This window comes from Mesocricetus auratus, unplaced genomic scaffold, assembly GCF_017639785.1.
Source record: "Mesocricetus auratus isolate SY011 unplaced genomic scaffold, BCM_Maur_2.0 Super-Scaffold_100008, whole genome shotgun sequence".
Classification (NCBI taxonomy): Eukaryota; Metazoa; Chordata; class Mammalia; order Rodentia; family Cricetidae; genus Mesocricetus; species Mesocricetus auratus.
This window is the reverse complement of record NW_024429192.1, coordinates 34,119,462-34,133,146: the sequence shown is the minus strand read 5'-3', so window position 1 is coordinate 34,133,146 and position 13,685 is coordinate 34,119,462. Positions and strand designations below refer to the sequence as shown.

Sequence of the window (13,685 nt, the reverse complement as noted above, 5' to 3'; positions counted from 1 at the left end):
AAACCTGACATCAAAATTATTTTGGAATAATAAGTCAAAGGCATGTGCCCTAAATTTGAGGATATAATTTCATAAATTCATAAAGAAAAACCTCTTCCAAATTAAAAAGTTCTGTTTTTTAATAATAAAAGGATTCCTGTAAAATTGAGTTGAACTTGGAGATCATAGATGCCAACACTATATATGATTAATTACTCTCAAGAAACATAGTTAGCTACATCCCAGGGATAATAGCGGGCACACAAAGAAAAAATTTCCCTCTTATATAAAGAAAACATAAAGAGAAAATTACTTTCTCACCATTGCAATTTTTATCTTTGTAATTACAGTGGTCACAGGCAAGCTGAGATGGCTGAGAACAACTACTCTGTGACAAATGAATTCATCCTGATGGGATTCTCAGATCACCCAAACTTAAACACCCTCCTGTTTCTGGTGTTCTTTGTTATCTATCTGATCACCATGGTGGGGAATATCGGACTTGTGGTCTTGATCTACATGGAACCCCGTCTTCACACACCCATGTACATCTTTCTGGGCAACCTGGCTCTCATGGATTCCTGCTGCTCCTGCATCGTCACTCCCAAGATGCTACAGAACTTCTTTTCTGTGGACAGGAAAATGTCTCTCTATGAGTGCATGGCACAGTTCTATTTTCTCTGTCTTACTGAAACTACAGACTGCTTCCTTCTGGCAGCAATGGCCTATGACCGCTATGTGGCCATATGTAACCCACTGCAGTACCACACCATGATGTCCAAGAAGCTCTGCCTTCAGATGACCACAGGAGCCTACATAGCAGGAAACCTGCATTCCATGATTCACATAGGGTTCTTATTCAGGTTATCTTTCTGTAGGTCTCACATAATCAAGCACTTTTATTGTGATATCCTTCCATTATATAGACTCTCATGTGTTGACCCTTATCTCAATGAATTGATGTTACTCATCTTTGCTAGTTTAGTTCAAATCTGTACCATTACTGTAGTCCTGATCTCTTATTTCTATATCCTTTTCACTATATTCACAATGAAATCTAAAGATGGAAGAAGCAAAGCCTTATCTACTTGTGCTTCCCACTTTCTGTCTGTGTCAATATTCTATGGGTCTCTTCTATACATGTATGTTCAACCACATTCATTCAATGAAGGAGATAAGGATATACCTGTAGCTATTTTTTACACTGTAGTAATTCCTTTATTAAACCCTTTCATTTACAGTCTGAGAAATAAGGAAGTAATAAATGTGATGAAAAAAATTATGAAGAAGAAATGATTCAGCAACATTAGAAAACAAGGACCATCTCCTTTGGAAAACCTATTTAAAGTTGCAAATGCCCTTTTGTAAACCCACACATAATGAAAAAGTGGTCTAAGGCCACCCATGGTCCTTTGAATAGATCCAGACTACTAGGGATGAATTACCTTTAACAGAGTAAGCCTCAGTCCCAATCAGCTGTTTGTTGTCCTAATCATTGTCCTGCCACTAGTGTACCAGTAAATACATCTTATTTGGCAATTTGGTTTAAAGCATTAAAGGGTCAAATCTCAGAAAGTCTGTGTTTGCTAACTTTTTGCCACTAGCTACATGTATAGCAAATTCTGACACCATGAAAGCTAGATGGCTGGGAACCAAAACAAAACAACAAAAAAGGACTTCAAACATGATTTCCCTGTGTTCTGTGAACAGGTGTCTCTATGTATGCAGTTCTGGAGAACAACCAATAGCCATAACATGTAGAGCTTTTTGGAGCCTCTGGGACTAACTTTGACAGCAAATAGTTATCCTAGTCAGCTATAATAACCAAGACTCATTGACTCACAGGTATCAAACTGGATTAAATTACATGAAACACTGAGTTGTAATGAGCTAACCTGTTTCTGCATATCATGACTGTTTTCTGAACATGAATGTTTTAACATTTTGCAGCTCAGGAGTTTTCTGAATTTTTTTGTAATTCTGATATGTACTTGATTAAGTAATGTTAATTAAAGCCAATTAAGAGTTTTTAAATTCAGTTTTTTAATACCCAATTTGTTTAATTTCTTAATATCCATAAGTTAAACTACACACTTATAGTACAATCCATATCTACATAGAGTACTATAAATGTATACCATATATATATGTATATATACACATATAGTTCACATAATCTTCCAAAATATTTTATCTGAATTTTCTGATGTTTCCTCATGATTTGATAAGGTTAATTTTTCTGTAATGCTAGGAAAATTATTGCCAATTTGTATAACTAGTGACTCATACAATCTATTCATCTTGTTAGTGGCAATGCTGATTTTAAACTTTCATAAAATGCTGTTAGTTGGATATTCACATTCCAAAATGACCTTTTAATTTCAGGCTAACCAAAACTTAGTCTACAAGTTGATCTGTTGGAAGTGTGTGAATTCTCTGGTTCCCAGTGTTTTTAATCTGTGGTGATAAGACTCTTGTAGGAACACTGTTTGAAGTAAACATTAAAGTTGGAAGTGGAAAGTAGTCATTGTCCTCCAGATAACCAGACTCCATTTTAACAAACAAGAACTTTAACTCAAAACCTTGTGTTGCAAAAACAAGTTTTTAGAATTAACTTCACACAGGCATTTTCCCATGCTATTAACGTCTTAATAATCACACTAACATATTTGATATCATAAGACAATGTTATGTTATGTAGTTTTTACTCGTGGATTTCAATTCTTTGTGTATAATGTTCTTCTACTACATTATCTCATATTTGAAACCAGTATAAGTCAGCGTTTCATTTTGGCTCCTCTTGACAACTAGTTATCAGAGGTCCCTTACCAAGACAGTCACATTTCTATCACTCAGACAAATAAAATCTTAAATTATCAAAATAAAAACCATACCAAAGATAAACAAAGTTATTTCGTTTCCACCCCATAGTCTGCTAACCTATGCAGACTGCTTTAGTGTAGTCATGATGCAATGCATCATGGATAAATTACATATTTTAAGAAAGCTTCTTATATGGGAGCCAGGGAACAGAGGGAGAAGAGATGATGTCAGGAGTCTCAATGTTCTTTTCAAGGTCATTTCCAACTACCTCACTTTCTCTCACTGGGTGTCCTAAACGTTCAGCAGTCTCATTGCTTTACCAGAAATTGAAAAGCAAGTCTTCAGATGGTGGCTTTTGAGGGACAATAAACTTTTACACCATGAAAATATTTTTGCAGGCTTGAAATTTTTTATGAGAAATGGGCATACATTCATGAGTGTTTTTTTATTATTACATTACAAGTTTGAGGGTTGGAACAGCATAGAGTAAACTACCATTTTATTTACTATATATCAACAGTAAATACTATTAATGTGTCATATAACTCTCAAGCGACAGTAATCACTTGGCTACGATAATGTTTGCATTTGTTTCTACACCTTAGTGTACTTTTTTCTCCTCTCTGTTCTATACTTATAAGTGAAATCATATACCCAAACCACAGTTAAGGAATGGCATATTGTCTTCCACGGCCAATTCCAAATTACTGGATTAGTTTTACCAAGTAACAGAAATCACTCCCATTAGTTCACCTGTTCTTAAAAAATGTCAATAATGCCATTGAATTTTCCTTCTAAACACCTCACATGGCGTTTTTCCTTCCCTGGGGATGTCTTAAGAAATCCCTATATACCTTGAAGAGATTACAGACTTGGTTTTAATTGTATAAAATTAGATAAATAAAATTTTTATTTCCCTCTCATTCCTTTTTTTGTAGATTCATCTCAATATAGAGATTGACATCACATTGTATAGATATAAGATCTGGAGTAATGAAGAATTCTAGGATTATAGCATGAGACACACAGAAGCCAAGCTGAAGTCTCCATATGGGCTGCACTTCCTCCTCCCTGGTTCCAGGGTCTCTGTCTAAAAAGAAAACTCTTCTCTCCTGTTTGTGCAGATTCATCCTTTCTGTTGCTGACGGATTGTGGCTTTTCAAGTATGTTTTGTGTACCTCTTTTTTTCAATTTCAGTTTTTGAATGTTTTCTAGTGTTAAGGATATCACTTCCCTGGAGGAAAGTGGATGATTCTGTGATGAGGAAAAAACTGTTTCTGCCTTCTGACCTGTTCTAGAGGTCCACATAATAATGAGCCCATTGACTTTCTCCTTATATTAACCTATGTACACCAATAGGAGTCTGATTTTAGAGCTTACATGTAGTTACATTTTGAAAACTAGTCTAACTACTTCAATCACAAAGACATAAATTTTCATCGTATAACTTCTGGGATTTTGTGTATATGTTTGTAGGGAAGCAGGGGTTGCTCTTTTCTGAATACTCAATATTTTGCATCTAACAATTAACCATTAATTTGTACAAAGCTTGTGGGAGTAACCTGCCAATGTCTGATTTGTTTCAAGATCCATTCCACAACTCAGAACTCATACCCAAACCTATTTAAATGGCCAGAACCAGAAATCAGGTAGATCTGAGACATAGCGTAAAACTAAATACTACTTATGAAAAGAAACATAGCAATAATAATAAAATGATGCTTAATGATATTATGGTAAACCCGTATAACAGTGCCTTATTCCACCTCCAGAGAAGCCTCCTCCTACAGCAGATGGGAACACATACAGAGAAACACATCCAGACATAACATAGAGAAAAACAGATCTTGGAACACACCATAAATGGAATGTCTCCATCAAATTCATGCTCTTGAAGGTCAAGGAACTCCATGGAAGAGGAGGTGGAAAGAGTGTAAAAGCCAGAGGGGATGAAGGACACCAGGAGAGCAAAGGCTTTGGAATCAACTTAGCAAGATGCATATGACCTCCCAGAGATTGAAGCTGCAAGCACAAGACCAACACAGATCTGATCCAGGTCCTCTGCTTATGTACTATAGCTTTAAATTTAGAAGTTTTATGAGAGTCCTGAGTGTGTGAATTAATAGGTCTCTGATTCTAGCACCTACTCTTGGAGCTCATTTCCTGTTGTTGGTTTGCCTTGTCCAACTTCAATGTGATAGCTTTTGTTTTATCATTGCATTTTATTTTGTTACAAAAGTTTCTAAAATTTTTTTCTGAAGAAAAAAACAATTACCATTATTTTAACACATGTTTTTATTGTTTCTTTGGAAATTTCAAACAATGTACCCCAATCCCACTCATTTCCCAGTCCCTCAATATCTATCGCTCGCCCCGTTATCATCCTCGAAAAGAAAAACTTTGAAAACAATAGTTAATAGTTAAAAGCCAAGTCAAACACACAGAAAAAAGATCACTTGACTGCTCTACCTCTCCAATACCTCTTCTTTCATCTTATCGGCATTAGGATCTGAGGTGTGTCACACAGTAATACTCCTTTTTCTATTTGGTATTATTTGAAATGTTCATTGCAATGAGTTGTTTGGCTGAATCAAGGATCTGGCTTCTGGTACACCTACAGAGATATCCTGTTGCTGCCTCAAGTTGTGGATAGCCTATTGCCATGGTTTCACAGGAGCAGTCCCTTTATATACTCCGGCAGGTTATAGATGAGGCAGATGTTGGGGTGGGTTCCTATGTCCTTCTTTGGTAAAATGTATCAAGCAGATCAACAAAACCCCAACTACAGCAGGATCACAGATCCAGACAAGGTCATTCAGCAGCTAGAACTGGAAGTCACCATGGCTCTGGTAGCAGCACAGGCTACCCAGATGAGTATGACCCAGGGAGCAGCATTGCATTAGAACACCAATATGGTACAAGGGGGTGACTCAGTCCCCAGGTATCCACACAGCATTCAATGGTAACAGAGCCATGGACATTAACACAGACCCTGGCTGTGGTAGGGCAATGGATCTAGACATTACTCTCAGGTACAGCTCAGGCTGGGACATCATCATGACCCTGGGTGGAAGCACAGGACTCAGATCAGTATGCCCCGAATGGCAGGCAGCATGGCCTTCAGACAACAGCATGATCTCAGGTAGCTGACCAGATCATGGGCATACGCATGGCCTACAGTTACCCCTATTATTCAGCTATTGCAGCCTTAACTTTCAGAACACTTAGAAAGCCCTTAGCCAGAGCAGAGGTTGTCTGTGAAGTCTCTTCAAGCCCATTTAGTATCTGGTAGATGGTGATAGACAGTTTCCTCCCTCACTGTTTACAATATTGGAGACTCAGTAAATTTTGGCAAGAAATACTGGGTAGACAGCTCCTAATCATTTTTCTTTTACTTCTCCCTGATTCCACTTGGAAATCAAGGATAACTGAAGTCACTTGAAGGTCTTAAGATATAGTCACCTATTTACCTTTACTGTCATATAGTAGCCAACTCCAGACCCAACCAACAGATGAAAAAAAAGTACATAAGCCAAGGAATCCTAGCTAGCGTACTCGGATAAATATTCTAAAATATTTAACAAATGTTTTCAATTGTTTCTTAGGTCAGGAATGTCCTTAATATTTTTGGTTTTAACTAAATTTATCTGGGATTTCTTCATGGCTTGACCTAAAATTGGCTACCAGCCAATTTTACACCTTAGGCTTCGTCTAAAGAATGTTATGACCTTTTGGGTACACGAAACAGAGGGCTGGAAATGATGTTGACATGTCAGTATCTCTATACTTAAGCTATTACCAAACTTTTTAATTTTTCAATTTTTAGTTTGTTTTGGAATCAGCAGTTATGATCTGTCAACATTAGTCTTCATCTTGGAGATGGGGCTATCCTGAGCTACTAAGAAGTTTATTATCAGGTTGTCAGTTTCTGAAAGAAAACAAAATGAGATTTGTATAAAGATTATACTAATTCTTGGATTGGACTGGGACATGCTCCCAGTTTAACAATATTTCACCATCTGATCCGCTGTGTATACATTATCTTTCTATTTATATTTACTTCAATTACTTTCAAATAATGTGTTTTCCCCTTTAGTAAAATATGTACTTCTGTTAACTTTATTTCTACATGTCATCTTTTGTTTTGATGATGACTCAATTGCAAATAGCGTCTTTCATTTTCTGGATGCTCATCACATAGGTGTGAAACAAACTTGATTGAAATATATTAATTTGCTTTACTGGCATATACTGGTTTGGTGTCCTGCATCATTGCCAAAATGAATATTGTTACGAGAAGCTTTCCTTGAGAGAAGCCGTCCCGCCCGCCTGGTTCCAGATCTGCTTTCCCACCAGCCTGGTTCTAGAGCCGTATCAGTCCCAAATAAACACACAGGAGGCTATATGAATTATGAAGCTGTTGGCCTTGCTTGTTTCTAACTGGCTAGCTCTGACTTAAGTAATTACCACATAATTGTTAATCTAAGTATGTTTCTTACCGGGGAGGTTCCAGGCTTCCTACCCCAATGGCGGTTACATCTCGAACTCTCTTGTGTATCTCCTTCCCAGAATCCTCCTGGACTCCTAGCCCCACCTATCTAGATTCCTATTGGCCAGACAGTCTTTATTGACAAATGCACAGGACTTCCCCCAACATCTCCTCTTTTCTGTTTAAACAAAAAGAAAGGTCTTAACTTTAACAGTCAAATTGTATATAACAGAACAGTTATCAAGTAAGAACATAGTTACAATATTTTAGAAAGATTTAAAGAAAATATCATCTATCTCATTCTTGTGAGTCCAAAGTCCTATATGTAGCTTATCTTTTATCATAACTAAGGAACACTATAACTATCTGTCTTCAACTCCATCAAAGACCACAGAAGGATAATATATAAACACTAGAAATGACAGAGACATCTTGCTACCTGGACAGTCACTCAAAGTTCCTCTGTAACGTTGGAGCATCCATCTTCAGCCCATAGGCCACAATGTGTCTGGAACACTTCTCAGCAAAGCAGGAAATTTCAAACTGTCCATCTGCATTGGCAGTCTGTCAGTCATTTTTCTTTGTCCTGTAGAAAGTCTAGTAGACTCTTCCAAGAATCAGGAACCCTGTAAGACTGAGTTTAGCAGTCACTTTTCTGTGGGTCCTGCATGTCCAGATTATACAACAACAGTCAAACAGTCTAGGCAAGAGCAGTCTCTTGCCCAAGTGGCTAATCTTGCCACGTTGAAAGCCAACTCCGTAACAAGTTTCTTCGATGCCCATCTTCCTCTCAGACGTAATTGGTGCTGTCAGGAGCAGACATTTCTCATTGTCAAGAAAAACCCTAAACCATTTTAAATGCCATGTTTTGAAGGTCTTTGAGAGGTTTGAAGACTGTCTATCTCAAATATATTTTTGTATATCTAGAAAACCTAACTTACCTAACTATAAATTCTATTATAAGTAACTATCTATAGTCTGTATTCAATTATGCATTACGTTTTAAAAGATCATTATAAGCACAATACTTAATCAAGAGGAGAGATATACACATCACAAAAACTGACCTTGAATTTGTATCAATAAATGAAAAACAATACCCATACCATAATTCCCCTTTTTACCATTAAAAAGAGGTTGGTTGTGATCATTAACCAATTATAAACCATCCCATTTAAATGAAAACAAAGATTTATAAACAAGATGGGAATTAGGACGTCGCTCATTCCAAACTGCTTCCTGCTGGAAGGGGGCGCTGTTCATACCATGGGGATCATGACAAAACTCAGAAACCACTTTGTCGTTTCAGTTTCTCTCTCAATCTCACATATATTTTTAAACATACTGTAAACCTTTAGAAGTTTTTCTTTATCCAAGTCTGACTTTACTGTAAATCTTTATGTTTTTCTGGCCACGTGTCTTATCTGTAAAACCGCTGCTGTTTTAAACTGCTGCTTTCAAGATGGCGGGCGTAAGCGTGATTCCAGCTTACCGCCTCAGTCCATGCTGACATCCAGCAAATGCTGCCATTTCCAACTGTACGTACACACCTTTAAATCGTTAGCAGAGTCTCTTAAAACAACCTTGTTGGCTGTTTTTTTTTTCTTCTTTCTTTCTATGCCGAGTCAGGAAGACTCCCGTAAGCGAGCCGTGTGAATCTCGGCTTGTCGCTAGCAAAACAGAGCACACCTGAGAAAAATGCTGCTACCAAAATCTGTGCTTCTCTCTGTTCTTCTGTTTTTAAAATTCCTTTAAAGCTTTTGTTATTTTGCGTGGAAATTCATGATCCCACTTCTGACACCATTCTGTTAAGAGAAGCTTTTTCTTTGCTAGCCGCTTTGGTTTATCCCCCTCCAGTCGCCTGGGCTCTGCCGTGCCTATCTAGATTCCTATTGGCCAGACAGTCTTTATTGACAAATGCACAGGACTTCCCCCAACAGAATATTACTGAAATGTTGTTTAGTTCTTTTCTGCAAATAAGACCAAGTTCTCTGCTTATTTCTTAGAAAATTATCTTACCCACTTACCCTGACTAGATCCTTCAGTAAAAATCTGAGGGAAGTCTAAAGTTATTTAGTACCTGAACTTAGGAGGAAAACTTTTAGTCTTTGCAGCTAAAATAGTTGGCCATTTACACATCTCTGTTTTATAATCATGAGGAGCTTCTTTCTTTTTATATTTTTTTTGCACAGGAACTAAAATTCCCTCTCCCTTCTCTCCTCCTGCATCCCTATACCTACACTGGACCCACCCCATCCACTCTTCAGAAAGGGTAATACCTTTCAGGGGAGTCAACAAAGCATGGCACATCAAGTTGAAGCAGAACCAAGCCCCTTCCCTCTGCATCAAGGCTGAGAAAGACATCCCACCATATGGAAATGGGCCCCAAAAGTCAGTTCATGCACTAGGGATAGATCCTGGTCCCATTGCCAGTGGTCCCACAAATAGTCCAGGCTACAAAATTTTCACCCACATGCAGAAGGCCTAGTTCAGTCCCATGCGGGCTCCCCAGCTGTCAGTCTAGAGTTCATGAGATTCCATGAATTCAGGTCAACTGTCTTGTGGTTTTCCTCATTGTGCTCTTGACCCTCCTGGCTAATATAATCACTCCTCCTTCTCTTCAACTGGAATCCCAGAGCTTGGCCTGGTACCAGGCTGTGGATCTCTGGATTTGCATTGGTTTGTGTTTTCTTTATTATTTCTATTTCAGTTTTCAAATGTTGAACCATTTTCTTAACCTGATTTGTTGTATTTTCTTAGCTTTCTTTGTTTTCATTAAGGGATTTATAGATTTCTTCCAATTTTTGGTTTTTTCTTTGACTTCTTTAAGGAAATTTTTCATTTCCTCTTTAAGAGCCTCTATCAACTTCCTAAAGTAATTTTAAATTTCATTTTGTTGTGTGTCATCTGCATTGGAATGTTCACGTGTAGCTTTTGTGGGACCACTGGATTCTGGTGGTGCCATATTGCTCTATAGGTTGTTGAATGCATTCTTACACCAAGGTTTAGTGATTTTTTTATTCCAACCAGAGTGGCTTGTGTCTGTGCCTGTTCCTCCAACTGTTTAGTTTGCACCTTGTCTATGTAATCTTCTGGGCTTGTCAGGGAGGACTCACCATGGGAAGGAGCTCAAGTGCCTGTGTTTCCAACTGGTATGGTTTGTACCTGTGCCTAGGTAGTCTGCTGGGATTGCAGAGGAGGGCTGGCAATGGGGAGAATGTTCAGCTGCTTGGGGTTGGTCAGCAGAATGGTTCTTGGCACTACAGAGTCCAGTGGGTGGCAGTGTTTGGGCCCAGGCTGGACACAACTCTCGTACTTGTTTTCATGCTGGTGGGGGCTGTACCAGAACAGAGGTTTCATTTGAAAGAAGATATTTATCTTTAACAGAATCAAGCGAGAGTCTCATCTGTGCTTCTGAATTCCATCTGTTGTGATAGTGCAGGTCATGTTGCCTTGTGGGAAATTCAATAGTATACTAATAGGAAAATAAAAATTAAAAGGGATGAAAAGTGGTTTACTAATACTATAAAAACATTTTGGCTTTTCAGACCCCAGAGATTCCAGGACAACATAGGAAAATCTCCTGTTCTAACAAATGCCACTTCACCATGCAGAAATCATAAGGTCCGTGATGTTCTATCAGGAGGCAGCAAGGTCCAAATACAAAAGCTAGAAGAAGAATGAATTTGTGACAGAAAGACTCTGGCTTAAGTACCACAGATGGATGACAATCTCTCTCTCCATGCTTGCAAATAACCTAGTGTCAAACCTCTGACAGTCTCCAGACATAGGAATTCTAAGCAGAACTGAAGGACATCCTAAAACATAAAGGCTTGGTGGAGTCACACATAAGATGTGATGAAATCACTCCTCCCTCTCACCCTAGTGGGGTTCTAGAATCCAGACACCCTGTTTGTTAACCACCCTTCAACACACACACACACACACACACACACACACACACACACACACACACACAGAGCAAAATATTGACTAACTTTTCCCTTAAGAGACTGAACAATTCAATTAAAAAATATTTGTTGATATCCATCAATGCATCACTCCAATCAATTACTCTGAATTAATGCTGTAGTCTCGAAAAACCTTGTCCCTACACACAGTGTTTTAGCTACATGCTTATATGTTAATTTTTCAGAATAACTCAGCTAGACACTCTCAAGAAGAAAATGGAAGGAAAGTGGGTATGAGAAAACAAAAAGATGAGACCATTCATTAAATATCATACAAGTTTAAAACATAAAAGCAGATATCTAAAACTCAAGAAACATTTTTGGGAGATACATTTAAGGAAAGCTTTTAGGAAATAGATCAAATAAATTTGATATAAAAATATTACTTTGAAAATAAATAATTAATAAAACAGGGAGCAAACATGACCCCAGAAAGAGGTCACCTACAAATTTGAGAAATTTTTCAGTTTAGAAGAATAAATAATAAAAGCTCTTTACACTGTAAAAGTTTAGGTTTCAAAATTGATTTCATATTTTATCAGGAAAATACACAAATATAAAAAAGGGAGAGCATAAATATAAAACTCCAGCATGCAAGAGTAAAATAAAATATTAAAAGTTCAATAAATACAAAAGTAGACACATGACAGAGGTTCAGACTAGAATCAACATGACTAGTAACTCTGGAAACCATATCAATGAAATAAAGTCTGCCCAATACTCAGAAAAAAACGAATCCACCCAGAGGACATCACTCAGTGTTGAGAAGAGAGTAGAGACATGTATAGTAATATGGACTCTAAGAAAGATCACATTCCACATAACCTTTCCTGACATGAAACTAGAAAAAACAACCCTGGCTCACAATGAAGTTCAGTTAGTAGGTAGAATACATGATGAGCACCCACAAACTCCTAGCCTCCACCCAGCATAATTTAAAGCCATATGGGGTGGTGCACACCATAACCCAATACTTGGGGGCAGAAAGATCAACTCTCAAGATCAATCACTACAAATGAGTTTGAGGCCAGCCTAGGCAACAGAACAAGGAGAAGGACAAGGAGAGTGAAGAAGGAAGGAAATGAAGGAGACAGATGATGTAATAGGTACCTTGGAAGTCAAGTGAAGCAATGATTTTATGCAATAATAGTGATTTTTAAGTGGTATTTTGATGATTGAAGGACTTTAATAAATATAGTGAGGGATTGTGATGAAGGTTAGCTCAGTGAAAAAATTAATATAGATAAGAGCAAGATGTAGTGTTGCCTCCACCCCTGATATAGCAGGGACTGCAGCAGATAGAAAATAAGAACAAGGAAACGTCACACAGCTGGTTTCCCATATAGAATGCTGATGGGAGATGTCATTCTGTAAATCTGCCTCTTTTATTGGTTGTTGAATAAAGCACTGTTGGCCAATATGGAAGCAAGATAGGTGGGATTAAGAGTCAAAGAGGATTCTTGGAAAGAGACAGAGTCAGACACCATGTAGGCCGCCCAGAACTACTGGTCCTCACGGAAGCAGTAATACATGGTCTGCAAGATATTGGAAAGAAAGATGGGTTCATGAGACCCCACTCTTTCCTGAGGATTTGTAAGGAGTTAATACTTGAGAGAGGAGAAACAGACATTTCCTTCAGTAGAATATCTACTGGTGAGGTGACCATGTAAATGTAACCAACCCCTCACAATTGTTCCTGTAAGCAATCTTAATGATAATCATTGGGTTATTAAAAGGGGGAGGAGGCACGAAAGTCAAACAGTTACTAGTTAGGAAAAGGAAGTGGATCAGCCAGAGTGAGATAGTAATGGGGAGTAAATGTTATCAAAATACATCATCCCTTGGTTCACACAGCGTTGTAGCAAATTAATCATATAAAATACTCAACATATTGGATGGGAAAATGAAAGTAGTATGATGATACTAATTTGTAAGTTTAGTATAATAAAGGAAACTGAAATGAAATTGTATGTTCAACTAAAAAAATAAGCTAAAATAGTGTTCTATAACTGATTAAATGAAAAGATAGTCTTAGTTTAACTCACTGATATGGGTTATTCACTAAATTGGTGAGTTAAAAAATGATCTCACTTTTTTAGTGGAGTACATGAAAAAATTCAAATATGTGTAGTTAATATATCTTATTTAAACCTTAATTAATTCTTTTGCTCATATATTTATTCTTTATGTGTTTTCTCATGCTTTGTTTTCCTGTGAATATTTGAAAATGATGATTTTTAAAATAAAAATTTAGCTTTTGAAAAACTAATATGCACAATGAACAGTAGATATTGGCATTATTTCTTCTGTCCACAAACTTTCATCCACTTACTATTTTATGTCAATATAATATTCAAATAGCAGAGTCACATGTCTAGACCAACATGGGCACACTTCATCACCCAGTTCTTCCACCCTTGTTT

General features: G+C 37.4%; 1 protein-coding gene across 1 annotated transcript; it reads left to right on the top strand.

The window, feature by feature from the left end:
- The first annotated feature begins 348 nt into the window (after positions 1-348).
- LOC101836041 (olfactory receptor 5K1-like) lies at positions 349-1,275 on the top strand. Its single transcript, XM_040750306.1, has one exon. It carries the CDS (start codon positions 349-351, stop codon positions 1,273-1,275), a length of 927 nt encoding a protein of 308 aa, XP_040606240.1.
- The last annotated feature ends 12,410 nt before the right edge of the window (positions 1,276-13,685 follow it).